The sequence below is a fragment of the Nymphaea colorata genome, chromosome 6 (genome assembly GCF_008831285.2).
Source record: "Nymphaea colorata isolate Beijing-Zhang1983 chromosome 6, ASM883128v2, whole genome shotgun sequence".
Taxonomy (NCBI): Eukaryota; Viridiplantae; Streptophyta; class Magnoliopsida; order Nymphaeales; family Nymphaeaceae; genus Nymphaea; species Nymphaea colorata.
The window spans coordinates 20,016,612-20,037,059 of NC_045143.1; the positions used below are offsets into that span (position 1 = coordinate 20,016,612).

At 41.3% G+C, this 20,448-nt stretch overlaps 1 protein-coding gene across 1 annotated transcript in view; it reads left to right on the forward strand.

Moving 5' to 3' along the window:
* The window catches only part of LOC116256150 (uncharacterized), a 38,068-nt gene extending 18,018 nt beyond the window's left edge, over positions 1-20,050 (forward strand). The window contains exons 3-10 of the mRNA XM_031632390.2: positions 3,669-3,736; positions 4,061-4,104; positions 4,352-4,429; positions 12,017-12,170; positions 12,998-13,108; positions 13,259-13,369; positions 19,527-19,592; positions 19,687-20,050. Coding sequence (XP_031488250.1) covers positions 3,669-3,736; positions 4,061-4,104; positions 4,352-4,429; positions 12,017-12,170; positions 12,998-13,108; positions 13,259-13,369; positions 19,527-19,592; positions 19,687-19,797 — 743 coding nt within the window. The 3' untranslated portion in view covers positions 19,798-20,050. The remainder of the gene's footprint in view (positions 1-3,668; positions 3,737-4,060; positions 4,105-4,351; positions 4,430-12,016; positions 12,171-12,997; positions 13,109-13,258; positions 13,370-19,526; positions 19,593-19,686) is intronic.
* Positions 20,051-20,448: the final 398 nt, after the last annotated feature.

Consider the following 20,448-nt stretch of genomic DNA (forward strand, 5'->3'; position numbering starts at 1 on the left):
CTGTATCACTAACACAATTTGAGTTGCCTATATCACTGACACAACTTGAGTTCTTATTTTAGTGTGGCACGTACTTCCAAAAACAGATACAACTAAATAACGTGGATGCATGCATGAACATGTATTCAAAGAGTCAAGCTGAACTTAATTAACTTAAGTCATTTGCTTAAACTCACAACTTAGCTCAAGCTTGCTAAATCTCAATTTTGCTAGTAAACTACATGTTTAATCTAATTACGTATTATTAACATTAAATCTTAATTATAACTCTGTGTCTAAGTCATAGTGATATCTAAGTCACAGTGGTACGTGGGGGGAGCCCACGTACCCGTATCGGCATACTTGTACCAGGACTGGGTGCATTTGGATTGGTTCCAGATTGGAACCGATCCAAACCACAAAAAAATAGACATTGTTTTGGTTTGTTTATGGTTTTTTTATGAGATTATAATATAGTCATAGAAAACGCGTTTTTTTTTTAAAATGCAAAAAAAACACAATAAATTAAATGGCCGTTTAAAACATAAAAAAAAGTGTTTTTAACTCGTTTTTTGTGTGTTTTTTTCATTTTTTTTATTCCAAACATTTTTCTTTTCATTTTCTATTTTTTATTTTTTTAAAATCTATTTATCTTTTGATGTTTATGTTATTAGTTTCTCACTTATTTTATTTTTCCCTCATTTTTAGTTTTTTAAAATTTTTCAAAATTTACCATATTTTTTCTGTTTTTTTCAAGCTCGCCGTATTATACCCGAGAAAAACCTCGCCGTTTAAAACTTCGAGGCGTTATTTGTGACTATTTATATGTAGGAACTATGAAAGGAACATTTTTTTAATGATGTGATGATATCAATTTTGTTTTTTAGAATTAAAAATATATAATTATCGCCGTACCGCCGTACCAAGATTGGCGAAAACACCGCACCCGTACCCGTACCTGCTTCTCTGTACCCGGACCCATACCTATGTGACATAGCTCTGTGTAATCGATTGCCCGGTGGCTTTATCTCAACTCTGGGTATGACCAATGTTATCTAACCAAGACTGGCTCGTAGTAGACCAAGATCTGCTAGTAATCATGATTGATTAAGGCTAGCTGGGTCCCACGGCCTAATGTAGCCCAGCCCATTGTCAAGTTTCACGATACAACAAATTGGTGCGTAGTTCAATACAAACTTCAGTGTAGCCTAGACAAGTAAGCCATGTAGACACTGATGGCACAGTCCGTTTGTTGCTGGTATACACTACACCAAAAACTAGGGGGTTTAACGTTTCTAATGAAAATTCAATAGCATCTCGACTACCGCTTTTAATTTTCTGGATTCCAATCCATTAGAATCGTGAAGAATAGCTGCAAAGTGCAGCCTAAGAGAAGCAATTGAAATTTCTATGGTAAACAATCTAAAATTCTACATGCAATTGAAAAAATTGTAATAACTTTTATTATACCTGAGATTTTGGCAAAATCTCTTATTCAAATGATTATCATGCACGAGAGGAAGGATTCGGCAAAGTTTCATTTCCGACGGACACTTTCTCTCTCTACCCTCTCTTTCTCTCCTCTCTCTCTACTTTCTCTCTCTTTCTTCTCTTCTCTATCTTCTCTCTCTTTCTCCTCATCTCTCTTCCTCTCCTCCCTCTTTCTTTTCTTCTCTCTCTTCCTCCTTTCCTCTCTCTTTTTCCTCTCCTCTCTTTCTCTTCTCTCTCTTCCTCTCCCCCCTCATGTTGCATTCCAAAGGAGGTAGCAACCCCTATTTATAGCTAAAATTTATTGTTTTTATATTACTTATTGTATCATATTTTATATTAATCTATCTTGTGGAGGTTAGAAAAATGATACTATATTTTGAGTAGGTTTGTGCAGTTATTAATTGGATTTAAGTGATTAGTTTCAGTTTTGGTTTAGCTTAGTGTCTAATCCTAGCTTAAGAGCTGTAATCTGTCATTAATTGGATGTTTAAACTCTTAAACTGTCATTAGCTAAACTTAATCACGATTAGCATAATTTAACCTCTATTAACTAATTACCAATCTACCCCTGGTCATGGCTGAAAACTACAAGTCTGCCACTGACCAAAGACAATAATACCTCGGTCTTACTGGGTCTTGGACTATTTTAGATTCCTTGTTTGATTGCGAATTTCGTAACAATCGGACATCCATTTTCCGTCTGGTTCGAAGCATGAGCAAGACTAGGTCGTAAACTTTTTATTGTATTATTATTTTCAAATTTTGATGTAGTGTCTTAGCAATATACACACAGAAACACAAAGGGTTCAATAACTTTTAGGGCTAAAACTACAACCCATAAATTGTTTCTGATGCCAAAAAGCTGTATGTTACAATAAGAATGAACAATGATCTAATCCTGTGCACCAAATGAGAGTCTCCACATGGGCTGGGTGGTACCAGCCATACTGAGCATGCACAAAACTGCTGCGATAGTCAACCTATATTTTCCCTTTAAGCTGTCAATTGTCTAAGTGATTATTGAAATTAGAGAAATTTTTGTAGACAACAAATCTGACTCTTCATCTTGGCCTATTAACCAACCTTTTTCCTAGTGTTCTAGTACAATAAGCTTGTACCTACCACTAGATTATGTCCACCAAGCATGCTGAAAAAGCTTACAAATAATGAATGAGAAAAGGACTATAGTAAGATTGATAGGCAGAAAATGAACTGCACTTGTTATAACCAGGGAATATCAGTCTACTACTATAAGGAACATGTGCATGACTAATGGAATATCCTTCACCATGGTGACAAGGCCCTGTGTCAATCTTCAGGGCCCGCCTACCAATCAAAGAGGCGGAGAGTCCGCGTAAGCTCACCCGGAAGCTCGAAGAGCTTTACCATTGACCATCAAAATGAGTGCTGACCATCACCTTGACTATCAAGTCGATTGATTGATTGGCGCAAAAAAGGATGGCTTTTCAAATCATTAAGAAAAATTTAGGTTGCTATCATCTGCCTCTATCAAACTGATAGCCTTCAAGGCTATCAGTCGACTGGTACGGTGGAAGAGAGGAAGAGAACGAGAGGGAGAGAGATCAAGAGAGAGAACAAAACATCATAATGATCTGCATTAGGGCTAATCATACCCAAAAAGGAGATTACAGCATAAGCAAAGCGGGTCCCTACTAAGGTCCCGATCCAAACTGACTGATAAACCCAAATATAACATAAATTAAAACAGAACCTAACATATTAAATAAAATAGAGCCTAATTAAATAAAACAGAGTCTAACACACACTGATTCTAAATTCACTCCTTAGTAGTCGTCATTGATTTCCATAAAATTTTTTCATATGCATCTTTGTGAAGTTGCCCTCATCTCCTACACTATGAAATTGTTGAAAAAACTTTATCTGATTCTGAAAGTGGTTTAGCATAAATAGAATAATTCATTTGAAATTATTGCTAGTGTAAGAGGCAATGTACATCCAGTACCAGCTATCTAGAATTTACATGTTTTTTATTCATGTAAGAGTGGAGTCTCAAATATGCTATACCCATTATAATTTCCCCCCTTTTCTTCCTCTATTAACGCTTAAATATTTATAGGAATAGGGAATTTGTTTCAACTGAATGGAAAATTTTATGGGTTAAAACTTAAAAGTGACAATTCTATAGACTTCTGATACTCGGTTACCGGTTGTTGCAGGAACACCAGCAGATTGCGCTTGTCTGGGAATCTCTCAAGCACTTTTCACTTCTTCAACTCCTGATTTGGTATTCTTTATGTCCACCCCACAACAGTAACCCAACAACCAAAACTTCCATATCTGCATGTGTTTAGTAGATTCACCTTGTTGGGCCTGTTTGCATGATGAAATGAAAAATAAACAGTCTAATATTTTGTAAAAGTTCGTAGGCTAGTCTATGTAACCTGTTTTCATACACTATCCTTTCTTCAATATGTTCTTCCTCTCTTTGTTTTCTTTTCTGTTCCTTTTTCATTTTTCCTCGTTCTCATTTTTGATAATGGCACATATAAGAGTGTCCTCTCATTTATGAACCAGTTACTTAGTGACTTCATTGATACTTTGTTTGTAGGTGATTAGTGGCATTAACAGAGGCTCCAATTGTGGGTACCATGTGTGAGTGAACTTGATGCTTTTTTGACATCTTTGGTATACCTTATTAACCATTGAGGATATTAATCTCTCTCTCTCTTTCAACTGGTTTGAATTATCCTACCAACTGATGTCAAGTGTTTGTTTTATCAACCTTCTTTCCACTATGTAAACTCCTGGTGGTTCTTATTTTTTACTGCATTGCTTTATCTTTTCTCTTGTGTACATTTTGCTACTGGCTGTCACAGTCAAGCTTTTTTCTCTGTTGCAGTGTTTATTCTGGGACCGTTGCTGGTGCTCGAGAGGCTTTCATTTATGGTGTACCATCAATAGCCATGTCATTTAATTGGTATGCAATTCAAAGGATATGACTAGGATTGAAATCTGCCGTTTTGCATTTCTTGAGCAGGTTTAACCCGAGAATCTACAATTGGTTAACTAGGGAGGGAGGAGGAATCTTAGGCTATAGCTATAGTAGCATTCTTATGATATATAGAATCTCTGGTATTGGGGATCTGCAGGGTTGTGCTTTAGGCATTTACCGGTAGAATCTTAGATAGCTAGTTCTGTCACACCCCGACTTTTGACCCCCAATTTTTTGCAACATAAAACGTCGAAATGCGGCAACACAACATTCAAAATGGAACTATGCAAATCATATAAGCATGGGGCGAATGATTCATTTATGTGTCAAAATTAGTTCATACTCACTGACACTCATAAAAAAATGCCTTGAAAACAAAACATCGATGTTTAAACAAAAATAAAACATCAATAAGGGCGAGACAAAACATGACGATCCGGCACGACAATACACCCAAAATCACCCCAGTAGGATGTGTTGAGCCATTTGATCAACCTGTTGTCTTGGATCCAGCACATGACAACATTGAATTTTCCATGTATTTATATATCTTTGTGTATGTATCTCTTGCTTTTGCATATTTGATTTGGGTGAACCCGATGGCCTATCTTTGAGCTGTCTCGCATGAAATGTTGCACATAATTGGTCTTGAAGAGTACACTCGGATATGATTATATAAATGCATGTGCCATGTGAACATATTGTCCATCTGTGTGCATGCTAGGCTTGCTAATGGGCCAAATCTGGTAAATGTGTTTTTGTACTTTTGCTGTACTACCATAACTTTACCTGGTATCCTGTGTGTGAGCTGTTTACGTTCATGGTATCCATGTGTGTATGAAAGAGAAAGAGAGACTTTATGTGCATGTGAAATATTTGATGGACATTTTGTATATAAGACACTTAGAGTGTCATACTTGCTGTATGCCTATGTTTTTGGAGAATTCTATGCTCAGAAAAAGGAAGTGGTCCATGGAGTGTCAATATCCAAAACTATCGGACATGGACTCTTGGCCTTCCAAAAATGTCAAGGTATCAAACTTTCTAGCAATTGGGGGTCCATCCTGCCCCAAATTAAGAAAAAGAGAAAGAAAAAGTCTCTTTGGGTATCAGTTTGTGAAATCTGAGTTGGTTCAACCTGGATCTGTATCTTAAACTAAACATGTTGACCTCAGTGTGTGGTCTTATTAGCAACATGATCATGTCAAATTACAAATTTTGAAATGATCTAAGCAGAAAACATGGCATTACTACTCCTGGCTTCCACATGGTTCAACCCAAAATTGAAAAGTCTCGCTCTGCAATGCTACCTTCAATTTCTCCTTGTCAAATGTCCAAACATCAAGAAAATTTTTCAACAATGTCATTAATATTATGAAAATTTTTCAACAGCATTCCTGTTCCACAAAATAATCTATGAAGACAAAACTTTCACCATGCAAATGTAAAAACTATGAATGGTGAGGGGTTCAAAATTATTCTGCTAAACACATAAGCTGCTTGTTTGAATAATATGTCCACAAGATGTAGAATAAGATAACATATTTGACAACCAACCCAAAATACGACGGTGCTTTGTATCTCACAAATGGAACTTTACTTGCAGTCACCTTCATGTCAGTATGGACCTTGTGCATAGGGAGCAGACATGTTTAAACTTTTTTTTTTGGTTTCTATGAACTGAGATCTCTTACCTGTTCACAGGTTGATTTTTGGACCTGGATATTGCATGACCCACTCTGAAAATGTAAACAAGTCACTTAGATGCTTCAAAATAACTTTGTTGTTCTCACCTCTTCATACTCTGGATTGGGCCTTGTAGAAACATGCAACACACGAAGGAAGAAGAGAGGAACACACGATATACGTGGAAAAACCTCAGAAAGAGAAAAAAAAACCACGGGAAGCTCTGACCTAGGTGCACACCGCAACCCTAGGAGAGAGAAAATCTATTCACTTAATTCAACAATTACACTTAAGTGAGGATTATATAGGAGGGAGAGAAAGAGTACCGCCTAGGGTACCGAGCCAGTCTCGGTACCCGTGCACAATGGGACCGGGTCCAGAATTGGACCCGGTTCCCCATTACAATCTATTTCAACACTCCCCCTCAAGCTTGGCATACATGTCAAACATGCCAAGCTTGCTAACATTTTTCTCAAATTGAGATGTACATAAAGACTTGGTTAAGACATCAGCAACTTGATCTTCAGACTTCATATAGGGCATGATCAACTCCTTAGAATCTATGCGTTCCCGTATGAAGTGACGATCGATTTCCACATGTTTGGTTCTGTCGTGTAGGACTGGATTGTTTGCCAAGTTAATAGCCGACTTGTTGTCACAATACATCCTCATCTTCTCTTCCATTTTCACCCCAATATCTGCTAATAGAATTTTGAGCCATAACATTTCTGTAACCCCCATAGCAACCGCCCTGTATTCAGCCTCAGCACTGGACCTGGAACAAACTTCTTGTCTTTTACTTCTCCATACCACCAGGTTACCTCCAAGAAAGATGCAGTATCCTGTGGTAGACCTTCTAGTATCTGTGCAACCTGCCCAATCGGCATCAGAGTATCCTTCAATGCTGAGTTGACCTTGTCGAGTATAGAGCAGTCCTTTCCCTGGGTCATTCTTTAAGTATCCCAATACTCTTTCAGCACTTTTCCAATGACAATCAGTAGGGGCATGCATAAACTGACTTAACACACCCACAGCATACGTAATATCCGGTTGAGTAAGAGTGAGATAAATTAGTTTACCAACCAGCCGCTGATACCTCCCTTTTCCTTCCTCATCCAAGATTGTCCCAGCTTTGATACTTATCCTTGTGCCAGACTCCATTGGAGTAAGAAAGGGCCTGCATCCCAGTTTACCTGTCTCTTTTAGAAGATCCAAAGTGTATTTCCTTTGGCTCATAACAAGACCAGTCTCAGATCTAGCGATCTCAATTCCCAAAAAATACCTCAATTTACCCAGATCTTTGAGATCAAATTCAGCAGCTAACATTTCTTTCATCTTCCTTTTTTCTTCTTCGTCATCACCTGTGACAATCATATCATCAACATATACTAGTAGAAGGCTCACCAGACCATTTCTCTGCTTGATGAAGAGGGTGTGATCACCATTTCCCTGTTTATATCCATTAGTCTTCATCACAACCCTTAGTCTTTCAAACCACGCTCTAGGGGACTACTTGAGGCCATACAATGCTTTCTTGAGATAACAACACTTTCCTTTCTGCGCATATCCAGGCGGCATGCTCATATAGACTTCTTCCTCAAGGTGACCATTCAAGAAGGCGTTCTTGACATCAAGTTGGTCCATGCTCCACTTCTTTTGTACTGCCAGAGCTAAGATGACCCTTACTGTTTTCAGTTTAGCAACGGGAGCGAACGTCTCAAGATAGTCAATCCCATATTTCTGGCTAAACTCCTTTGCAACGAGACGAACTTTATAGCGTTCTACAGTGCCATCAGGTTTGTACTTCACAGTAAACACCCACTTGGAACCAACTAAGTTAGTTCCATTAGGAATATCAACAACCTCCCACATATTGTTCTTTGCCAGGGCGTCCATCTCCTCTGTCATGGCCTGTAGCCATTTGGGATCCTCCCTGGCATCCTCCACTGACCTGGGAATAACAGCCATAGATAAAGAGGTAATAAAGCACTTATAGTCTTTACTGAGTTTAGCATACGAAACAAATCTCTGAATAGGATGAGAAGTACATGATCTTATGCCTTTGCGTAGGGCAATGGGAAGATCTTCATTCATTGGACTTGGATCATCCGGAAAGCTCACAAGATCGGGATTGGTAACATCAACAACCTCCATCACATCTTTCTTCTTCCTGTTGTATACCTGACCAAACAAATGATCACGGGACTGTTCTTTCACAGGGCCCCCTCCATCTGACTGTCTCTATCCTCACTGACTGTGTCTACCACACTCACACTCGGAGAACTGGTCGTGTAATCCAAGAAATCTGTGAACTGGATCAACTGATGCGAAGAATATTCGTCCACTCTCTCACCTAGACACTCCCCCTGAAGAGGATTCGCAGGAAAGTATGACTCATGTTCATGAAAGGTAACATCCCTGGAGACATATACTCTGGAAGTGCTAGGGTCAACACACTTGTATCCCTTCTGGGTGGAGGAATACCCCAAAAAGACCGCTTTGATGGACCGATGATCAAGTTTCTTGAGAGTGGAACTATGATCATGGACAAAGCAAACACACCCAAACACCCGAGGGGACAAAGGCCAGGGATTCTGAGTAGGCCACAAAACAGAATAAGGGGAATGACCATTCAACACACGAGTAGGCATGCGGTTAATGAGATGAGCACTAGTTAGGAGTGCATCACCCCAGTACCGCTTAGGGACATGACGTTGAAACATGATGGCCTGGGTGACATTTAACAAACGACGGTTCTTCCTTTCAGCCACGCCATTCTGAGGAGGTGTGTAGCTACAAGATGTTTCATGTATAATCCCCTTGCTTCGCAAGAAGTCATCAAGGGATTGGGAGACATACTCTTGAGCATTCTCAGTACGAAGGGTCTGAACAGGGGTCTGGAATTGAGTTTCAACAAATGCAACGAAGTTTTTGACAATGCCGGGAACTTCACTACGTTCTTTCAACAAATACACGAACGTACACCGAGAGTAATCATCGATAAGAGTCATGAAATAATGAAAACCACGACAGGTGGGTACTCCCGAAGGACCCCAAACATCAGAGTGAACCAAAGCAAATGGACGGCTGGTTTTATTGAACGAAATAGGGTACGAGGCCCTAACATGCTTAGACAACTAACACACTTCACAGGCGAAGGTGTCCAAAGAAACAGACTGAAACATCTTAGGAAACAACTGTTTAATCAACTGAAAAGGAATATGACCAAGTCTCTCGTGCCAGCGCATAATAACGGATCTGTCCTCCACGCCAGACAACTGTCCACTGGTGGCTGAAATCAAAGCAGAGGCAACCTGTACTGGCATTCTGTAGAGCCCATCAATAGCCGAACCAATCCCAATCTTCTGCCCCGTCCCCAAGTCCTGCAGGAAACAACGATCAACAGAGAATATTAGATTACAGTTTAGCTCTTTGGTAATACTGCTGACAGATAACAAATTTACGGGAATATTAGGAACATGCAGGGCATTATGAAGACAATATTTGTTCAGTAATGATAAACTCCCTTTTCCAGCCACAGAAATAGAAGACCCATCAGCCATAGAAACACGCTGCTGCCCAGAAGTCAACTTGTATTCTTGAAACATCTTAGGTTCCCCGGTCATATGATGAGTAGCCCCACTGTCAACAATCCAATCACCGGGAGGGGAATTACCTTGATCACTAGTAGCCACAAGAGCCTGAGCTAACTTAGCTCTATCAGACGTAGATGCGTCCTCTGACGTAGTAGAAAGACGACTGATGTAAGTTTGTAGTTCCTTAATTTGATCCGGGGAAAGCCTCGACTTTTCACTACTAGAAGAACCACTCTGATTTGAGTCCTGCACAAGAGAACCTCGCCGACTAGACGGAGGGCGACCACGAACAAGTCTCTTCTCAGGGTGTAGATCCCAACAAAAATCAACAGAATATCCTGACTTGTGACAATGTGTACATCGCCTCACAGGGCGCTGGCCAGACACAGAGGAACGGCTAACAAAGGCCGAGGGACCATTCCCATGACTGAGGTCAATCTGCATCACTTGGCGTCTTTGTTCCTCGGATTCCACTCTGGCATAAACATCTTCTATTCCAGGAATCTCATCACAGTTGAGAATTTGACTCCGAATGGATTCAAACTCATCACGCAAGCCTCCAAGGAAAAGGAACGTCCGGTCCATCCATTCCTTTTCCCAGCACCGGGCATGATCAGAACCACAGTCCGAGTCATCATTCACATGATAATCAAGTTCCTCCCACTTAGTTTTCAGGGCAGCATAGAAGGAGGCAACAGACAGGGCACCCTGTTTCAGAGAATAAATACTGCGTTTAATCTGGTACGTACGCAGAACCCTTTTCTTGCGCCCATACATCCTCGCAAGCACAGTCCACATATCAAACGAAGTCGGCTTCCGCAGAATAAGAGACTGAATATCAGCGGACACAGAGCTGATGATCCATACCTTAACCTGACTGTCTTCCAACACCCACGTCGCCCATTGAGGATCAGTTTTGCTGGGCGCCGGTTTGTCGCCTGTGATATAGGAAAGACGACCACGGCTCGTTATCCCAATCTCTCACTCTTGGGAGCGCTGCCCGCGTCAAAGGCCACATCACTTTTAGGTGCAATCTCTTCCGCCATCACAAGCAGTCAAGTCAGAACGGCAACAACAAGACAGCACGGCGGCGGCTGAAACACCAGCACCACACGGAACCTTAGGGGTCGGCGACGGCGCTAGATCGCCCGACGGCGGCGACGCAGAGGCGTGACGGCGCTGGATCGTCCGTCGGCGGAAAAGGAGACACCCACGGCAGCGGAAGCTACAAACGGCAACAGGCGGCGGCGCAGAAGATCCCAACGGCGGCGGCGCGGAAAACCCTAACGGCACAGGCGGCAGCGGTGCAGGGGCGACGGCGGAAACACGAGACGAAGCCGAACGATCTCACGGCTCTGATACCATGTAGAAACATGCAACACACGAAGGAAGAAGAGAGGAACACACGATATACGTGGAAAAACCTCAGAAAGAGGAAAAAAAACCACGGGAAGCTCTGACCTAGGTGCACACCGCAACCCTAGGAGAGAGAAAATCTATTCACTTAATTCAACAATTACACTTAAGTGAGGATTATATAGGAGGGAGAGAAAGAGTACCGCCTAGGGTACCGAGCCAGTCTCGGTACCCATGCCCCATGGGACCGGGTCCAGAATTGGACCCGGTTCCCCATTACAATATATTTTAACAGGCCTCTTTGGATTACTAATTCTATGAAATAAATTGAAGGAAAATTGAAAGGCTAATAACAGACCACTATGCTTCTCTCACATGTTCACATGGGTGCCATAAGTGGCTGGGCACCCAAGTGGGATGTGTACAGTGGGTGCAGATGTTAATAATTGGTGATTACTATATTTTAAAATGCATACGTTTCTCTTGGATGGGCTCATATTATATATATATATATATATATATATATATATATGACCCAAAGTGTTGGGACACGGTTTCCCAACTCCTCTTCTTTCTCTCGCTCTCTCACCTGTTTTTTTTTCTCTCTCCCCCTTCTTCTTTTGCATTTTCCCTGTTCACAACCATCCTTTCCACCTAGGAGTGGTGGATCATAGTGAATGAAAGAGATTTTTAATTCCAGTCCCAAAATGGGACTGGTTATAATATGTAAGTGTATCTATATCTGTGTTCTTTTGCCACATCCACACCCATGTTTCTTTCAAAAAGTAGTGCATCTTCATCCACACATCATACTTGCAGGCTTGCAGCCTGACATTCATGTGACAGAGGCTGTCTTATAATTCACTTCATTTTCTATTTTTCATTATTTCTTAAATTTTCAAAATGACTGATGTATGTAGAAATATTTATTCAGGATAAGAGGTAAAAGTGGTGATAATGACTTTAAGATTGCTGCTGAGGCTTGCTTGCCTATCGTAGATATGGTACTGACTGGGCTCAAGAATGGAACTTATCCTACAGGAACCTTTCTTAATGTCGACTTTCCTACAGATGTAGCCAGTCATAAGGTAGAAATTATTTATTATCAAGTTCTTATTTTCTTTGTGTTGTTGAGTAAACCTCTTTGGATGTGTATCAATCTTTGCACAGGTCAAATAAACAAATCTTGTCTCTTCCACGGACATTATTCTGTTCAGAAGGTTTTTTAAAAAGTTCTTGGGGATTATTCTTCTCGGAAAGCTAAAAGAAAAAATTTATTTGGGAAGATTGTGAAAACCTGATGTATCAATTTCTCTCAGGTTTTCTCTCAATCTATCTATTCTGTTATCTATTTTTCTCATAGTTCTCCTTAAAATTAGTAGAAACTGATCCTAATGTCCATATACATCTCCCCAGAAGCTATATGCTTTTGTATCTTAGGAACACTTCTTCACTGCTTAGAATTAGATGGTTCTGGTTATTAAACTATCTTGCATGCAAAAACAAGCGTCTAACAGGATAAATCCTTGAATTGAGCTTGTTGTATCTAACTTGTTATGAGTGATGATACATATGAGAGTTCAAAATAAGCTCATGATACTGTTGTTAAGCTCCTTTTTCTGTTTGCTCCACTGTCACTACCTGAATGTGTAGATTTGCTTACTTATATATCATACACTAATTTTTTCAAACCAAATTTTGTCTCACATGTGGCATCTCCAAAACTTGTGATACTGAAGAAAGGCCATTGTAGTTTAATTCTCTGTGGTATGAACTTGATAAACTTATAGTAGGTTCTGTTTTTGCAAAACATTGGTTGCTTATCTTTGTGTACAAAAATATTTTATTTTGTATGTACAGTTGTTCCTCTTCCTAATTCAAATGTTTTTTCTCATTTTACCTTGTTTGTTCTTAGGGTTATAAAGTGACTAAACAAGGGAAATCTATGATCAAAACCATGTGGAAGAAAATCACTTCACAAGATGTGGATGTATCCAATTCAACAGTTGTCCCTCCTGTCGATAAGGTGAATGCAGTTGACCTATTCAAGTGTGCATTTGGCTGCACAAACATGACTCGTGCTTCTTGAGATGAAAAGTTAATCTGCTTGTTTGTCTATTTCTTGTTTTGAAATTTTGTTCCTGACGGCATGGTGCTGATTGTTATATATGTTAAGGGAAATCTCGAACATAAGAAGTCAGCCTTAAAGAATATTGAAGTTGTCTCTGTTCCAAGTGCTGGAGAAATTGGTTCAGGTTTTTCAGGCCCTTTATTGTTCAAAAGACAGGTATTCTTCTGCAAATTATCTCTGTTCTGGTATCTGGATTAGGCATCTTCAAAGTTGTAGGAAGCTTGTTTAAATGCTTTATTGTCTTGTTGACTACTGCTTATGCATAAGCTAGAAACTTTTCAGTCACACGGGCCAGGAAAAGACTATAGGCGAATGGATGAGCATGTTATGATTAATCTTGTATAAGGCTTGTTAAAGCAGGGAAGATTTGGGTGGTTAGTAGGATGCTGTTTTTTTCTTATAACCAGTTTAACCCCAGAATTTATATGCAGTATCATTCTTAAAGAATTGGAACTGCCATGATAAGAGATAATGACTACATTAAGTTGCTATTTCTTAATGATTCAATTGTCCATCATATGATATTGGTAAATAGGAACACATACTTTGAGGTGTTTGTGTTTGTTAGAATACAATGTATAGGGAACCGGGTCCGGATATGGACCCGGTACCCATGGGCACGGGAACCGAGGACGGGCTCGGTTCCCTAGGCGGGTCTCTCTTCCTCCCTCTTTTTATTCTATCACTTATTGTAATTGTTGATTAAGTGAATAGTGTTTTCTCTCTCCTAGGGTTGCGGTTTTGCCCCTAGGTTAGAGCTTCCCCGTGGTTTTTCACCTCGTTCCGAGGTTTTCCACGTATATCTTGTGTTGGCTTTTCTTCTCCCCCTTTTTACTGCGTGTTTCTACATGGTATCAGAGCCAAAATCGTGCTGTTTGGCTTCTTTGTTCGTTTGTGATTTAGGGTTTTTCTTGGAACCCTAAGTCTGAACCCTTGTTCCGCCGCCGCCGCCGCAGCCCGCCGACGCATTCCCGCCCGCCGTCGCCTGGTATGTGCCGCCGCCTGGTATGCGCCGCCGCCTGGGCCCTTTTTTTCCCGCCGTCGCCTGGTTTTTCCCGCCGCCGCCGCCTGGTCTTTTCCCGCCGTCGCCTGGCCTTTCTTCCGCCGTTGCCTGGATTGCCGTCGCAGCTTGCTGTTCTGCCGCTGCTCGTCCTCACCCTGTGCTTTTTTGGTATACTCTGACTGTTGGATTTCTGTTGTGGTTGTGATGGCTGAAGAGATGCCCTCCAAGACCGATGTTACCTTTGACACGGGCAGCAATACCAAGAGCGAAAACTTGCCTGTTCAAGTCACCTCTATTCGGCTGAACAAAGACAATGATCTCTCTTGGTCTGCTGCGCTTGAAATTGGGATCACTAGTCACGGTCGTCTGCCCTATATCACTGGGGAGAAACCTGCGCCTAGTAAAACTGATCCTGGATGGGTGACTTGGGCGTTGGAAGATAGTCAAGTTAAGGTTTGGATTATTAGTTCTGTTTCTACTGATATTCAGCCCCTTATTTTGCGTAAGTTGACCTCATATGACATGTGGACTGTGCTAGCGAGGATGTATGGCCGTAAAAAGAGAGTCATGCATACTTACCAGATTAAACGCAACATCTATTCTCTTAAACAGGGTGACTTGTCTGCAGCCCTGAAGACTAAATGGGAGGAACTGGATTATCATGTGAATGATGACTGAAATTGTGGTTCTGATCATGAACTGTACTGGCAGAAAGAATGGATGGACCGGACTTTTATTTTTCTGGGAGGTCTGCGTGATGAGTTTGAATCCATTAGGAGTCAAATTTTCAATTGTGATGAGACCCCTAGCATTGAGGAGGTGTATGCCCCGGGTGGAATCTGAGGAACAACGCCGTCAAGTGATGCATATTGACTCTAGTCATGGTAGTTCACCCTCTGCTTTTGTTAGCTATGCTCCAGGGACTGGGCAGCGTACTATCCGGCGGTACAGTCATTGTAACAAGTTGGGGCACTCTATTGATTTTTGTTGGGATCTTCATCCTGAGAAGAGGCTCACCCGTGGTCGCCCTTCTTCTGGTAGGCGGGGTCCTGTGCCCGATACTAGCTCTCCCAGTGTTGACAAACCGAAGCTTTCCTTTGATCAACTCAAAGAATTACAAGCTTACATCAGCCGATTATCTACTACTAAGGAGGAAGCCTCCACGTCTGAGGGAGCTCAGTTAGCCCAAGCTCTCGTTGCCACAAGTGATCAAGGTAATTCCTTACTTGGTGATTGGGTTGTGGACAGTGAAGCTACTCATCATATGACAGGAAACCCTAAGATGTTTCAAGAGTACAAATTGTCTTCAGGGCAGCAACGAGTCTCTATGGCTGATGGGTCCTCGATCTCTGTGGCTGGAAAAGGGAGTTTGTCCTTATTAAATAAATATATTCTGCATAATGCTCTTCATGTTCCCAATATTCCTATGAATTTGTTATCTGTCAATAGTATCACCAAAGAACTCAATTGTAATCTAATTTTCTCTGCTGATCATTGTACCCTGCAGGACTTGGTGACGGGGATGAAGATTGGGATTGGTTCGGTTATTGATGGCCTCTACAGACTGCCCGTTTAGGTTGCTTCTGCTCTCATCTCAGCCACTAGCAGACAGTTGACGGGCGTGGAGGACAGGTCTAGCATTATGAGATGGCACGAGCGCCTTGGACATCTCCCATTCCAGTTGATTAAGAAGTTGTTTCCTAGGTTGTTTTACTTCTGTGTCCATGGACTCCTTCATATGTGAAGTGTGTCAGCTTGCTAAGCATGTTAGGGCTTCGTACCCTATTTCTATCAATAAAACCACTCATCCTTTTGCCTTGGTTCACTCTGATGTTTGGGGTCCTTCAGGAGTACCCACTTGTCGTGGTTTCCATTACTTTATGACTCTGATTGATGACTACTCCCGTTGTACGTTCGTGTACTTGTCAAAAACTTTGTTGCCTTTGTCGAAAATCAATTTCAGACCTCTGTTCAGACTTTATGTACTGATAATGCCAGGGAGTATGTCTCCCAATCCCTAGATGACTTCCTGCGGGGCAAGGGTATTGTTCATGAGACGTCCTGCAGTTATACTCCTCCTCAAAATGGCGTGGCCGAACGTAAAAATCGCCATTTATTAGATGTCACTCGAGCTATTATGTTCCACAGGCATGTTCTTAAGCGCTACTGGGGCGATGCTCTCATCACTAGTGCCCACCTCATCAACCGTATGCCTACTCGTGTGTTGAATGGCCGTATTCCTTACTCTGTGCTCAGTCCCACTCATAAACCCTGGCCTCTTACTCCTCAGGTGTTCGGGTGTGTTTGCTTTGTTCATAATCATAGTCCCACCATCAAGAAACTTGACCCTCGGTCTGTCAAAGCTGTCTTCTTGGGGTATTCCTCCACTCAGAAGGGATATAAATGTATTGACCCTACTACCTCCAAAATCTATGTCTCTCGGGATGTTACCTTTCATGAACATGAGGCGTATTTTCCTGCGAATCCTCTTTAGGGGGAGTGTATAGGGGACAGTGTGGAAGAGTATTCTCCATTTCAGCTTATTCAGTTTACGAACTTCTTGAACTACAGACTTAGTCACAGTGTGGAAGATACAATCAGAGATGATAAAGACAGTCATGTGGAAGGGGGCCCTGTGGTTGATCAACCCACATCCCGTGATCGACAGTCATGTGGAAGGGGGCCCTGTGGTTGATCAACCCACATCCCGTGATCATTTGTTTGGGCAGGTTTACACTAGAAAGGAGAAAGATGTGGTTGAGACTGTTGATGTAACCAATCCCAATCCTGTGAGTTCCCCGAATGAACCAAGTCCAATGAATGAAGAGCTTCCCATAGCCCTGCGCAAGGGGACCAGGTCATGTACTTCTCACCCTATTCAGAGATTTGTCTCATATTCAAAACTAAGTAAAGAATACAAATGCTTTATTACCACTCTGTCTATGTCTGTGATTCCCAGGTGTGTGGAAGATGCTAGAGAGGATCCTAAATGGCTTCAGGCTATGACAGAGGAGATGGATGCCTTGGCAAAGAACAACACGTGGGAAGTGGTCGATATTCCCAAGGGGACTCACTTAGTTGGTTCCAAGTGGGTGTTTAGTGTGAAGTATAAACCTTATGGCACTGTGGAACGGTATAAAGCTCGTCTGGTTGCAAAGGGGTTCAGCCAAAAATACGGAATTGACTATCTTGAAACCTTTGCTCCTGTTGCAAAACTGAAGACTGTGAGGGTCATTTTGGCACTTGCAGTGCAAAAGAAGTGGGGCATGGACCAGCTTGATGTCAAGAACGCCTTCTTGAACGGTCATCTAGAGGAGGAGGTCTATATGAGCATGCCTCCCGGATATGCTCAAAGTGGAAAATGTTGTCATCTCAAGAAGGCCCTGTACGGCCTGAAGCAGTCCCCTAGAGCATGGTTTGAAAGATTGAGGGTGGTAATGAAGACAAATGGGTACAAACAAGAAAATGGTGATCATACCCTGTTCATTAAGCAGAAAAGTGGCCTGGTGAGCATTCTTCTAGTGTATGTTGATGATATGATTGTCACAGGTGATGATGAAGAAGAGAAAAGGAAGATGAAGGAGAAAGCTGCTGAATTTGACCTTAAAGATCTGGAAAAATTAAGGTACTTTCTGGGAATAGAGATTGCACGATCAGAGACAGGGCTTGTTATGAGCCAAAAGAAGTACACTCTGGACCTCTTGAAAGAGACAGGTAAACTGGGATGCAGGCCCTTTCTAACTCCAATGGAGTCAGGTACAAAGATAAGTATCAAAACTGGTGACATCCTGGATGAGGAAGGAAAATGACGGTATCAGAGGCTTATTGGTAAACTTATTTATCTTACTCTTACTCGTCATGATATTACTTATGCTGTAAATATGTTGAGTCAGTTTATGCATGCTCCTACTGATTGTCACTAGAAGAGTGCAGAAAGAGTGTTGGGATACCTGAAGAATAACCCAAGTAAAGGGTTACTGTATACACGGCAGGACAAACCTAATATTGAATGATATTCTGATGCTGATTGGGCTGGTTGCACGGATACCAGAAGGTCTACCACAGGGTACTGCATCTTTTTAGGGGGAAACCTAGTGGTATGGAGGAGTAAAAGGCAGGAGGTCTGTTCTAGATCTAGTGGTGAGGCTGAATACATGGCTGTTGCTATGGGGGTTATAGAGATGTTATGGCTAAAGATTCTTCTAGCAGATATTGGAATTGAAACTGAAGAGAAGATGAAAATGTATTGTGACAATAAGTCTGCGATTAACCTGGCAAATAATCCCGTCCTGCATGAACATGTGGAGATAGATCGCCACTTCATACGGGAGCGCATAGATTCAAAGGAGTTGATCCTTCCTTATATGAAGTCTGAAGATCAAATTGCAGATGTTCTAATTAAGGCCTTATGTACATCTCAATTTTGAAAAGAATGTTAGCAAGCTTGGCATGTTTGACATGTATGCCAAGCTTGAGGGAGAGTGTTAGAATACAATGTATAGGGAACGGGGTCCGGATATGGACCCGGTACCCATGGGCGCGGGAACCGAGGACGGGCTCGGTTCCCTAGGCGGGTCTCTCTTCCTCCCTCTTTTTATTCTATCACTTATTGTAATTGTTGATTAAGTGAATAGTGTTTTCTCTCTCCTAGGGTTGCGGTTTTGCCCCTAGGTTAGAGCTTCCCCGTGGTTTTTCACCTCGTTCCGAGGTTTTCCACGTATATCCTGTGTTGACTTTTCTTCTCCCCCTTTCTACTGCGTGTTTCTACAGTGTTCAAACTTTTACCTGTTTTAAGTTCTTTATTTTCAGGATGATGCAAATTATGAGGTCAATCATATTGCAATAAGTATGAATTTTATACAAGTTCTAGAGAGCCTTGGGAATAGTTCATTGGCCACACTTCACGGTTTAAGGATGTTGTGAATTATATTTTCTGTTGTTACATTTATCAAAAACAGTTTAAAGCACTTCGTATCACATGTAGGAGGCATATCTACTGAGGCATAATCTAAGTTACTGGCACATAAAATTTGCAATTACAAAATTTACTTTTCATTTACTTCCCTGGTGGTCAAGGGAGTATCTGTGGCTTTGCAAGGTATAAGTGCTTGTGCAAGGAGAGACTGTCTTAACTGTTGATGACACTGTTTACCTTAGGAGCTTATATGATTCAATAATTTAGCTTTCCTGTTGAAAGTACACGCTCTATGTTGGGCTTTAGAGTTGTATATTTGAAACAAATTGACATGAGATGCAAGTGTTTATTTGTTGTGAGCACTAATTTGATATTTATTACCTTTTGTCAACTAGATTTCCGAATTTGAGTATGGGGAGGATGGAGAAGGAATGGACTTCGGAGAACTTGAACGTGGATATGTAAGTCATAGCAGAGCCCAATTTAATTTGAATGGGTAAAGACTAACATCTAGTTTCTTGATTGTCTAATGACATTAGGATTCCTGATTTTCAGATAACAGTCACACCGCTCGCTGCTCTGTCCCATGTAGAAGCTAAAGCTCAGGAATATTTTAGTGGCTGGGCATCTTGTCTGGCAGAATATTCGACGTCTTCTGCCTTATAAAATGAATCATATTTTGTTCAATGCGTTTCCATTCCTGGGCATCATTTTAGTCTGTTTGGGATCTTCTATTTGATTAAGGGTTGGCCTTATTTGTCCACATGACCTGGCTATATTTACATAGAACAATAATGTTCTATGTAGTCTCGGTACAGACCTAGTCCAATTTCCTTATTATTGTCACATTTAATGGTTGAGACTCCTTGATAACTATGTTGTTCAAAATTGTCTATTGCCACATGCAGATTTATTTTCCCATGGATTCTCATATGATCAAAACATGCCAGGGAAGCAAATCATGGCAAGGTCTTTTGACTAATAGGCAATCTCTACGTTAGCCTGTAACAGCTCGTATCACAACCCAAATTTTCACTTTTTTCTTTTCCAATGCGCTACAGGCACAAACCAAGCTTTTGGCAATGTGACATTCTTAAAAACACACGTCACATAAAGTTTGAATCACAAACTAGGCCATCCATGTTCGTTATATATACAAACCATATATACAGACTTTTCTATACAAAGTAGATACTATGGCCCTTTTGACGTTTCCTTTGTGCATTGCTGTAAAAACTCAAAAATGAAAACTTCAACACCAAAGGACGCACAGGCACACTGAACACTTTCTCCCAGTGGAATGTGAGCTACGCCCAT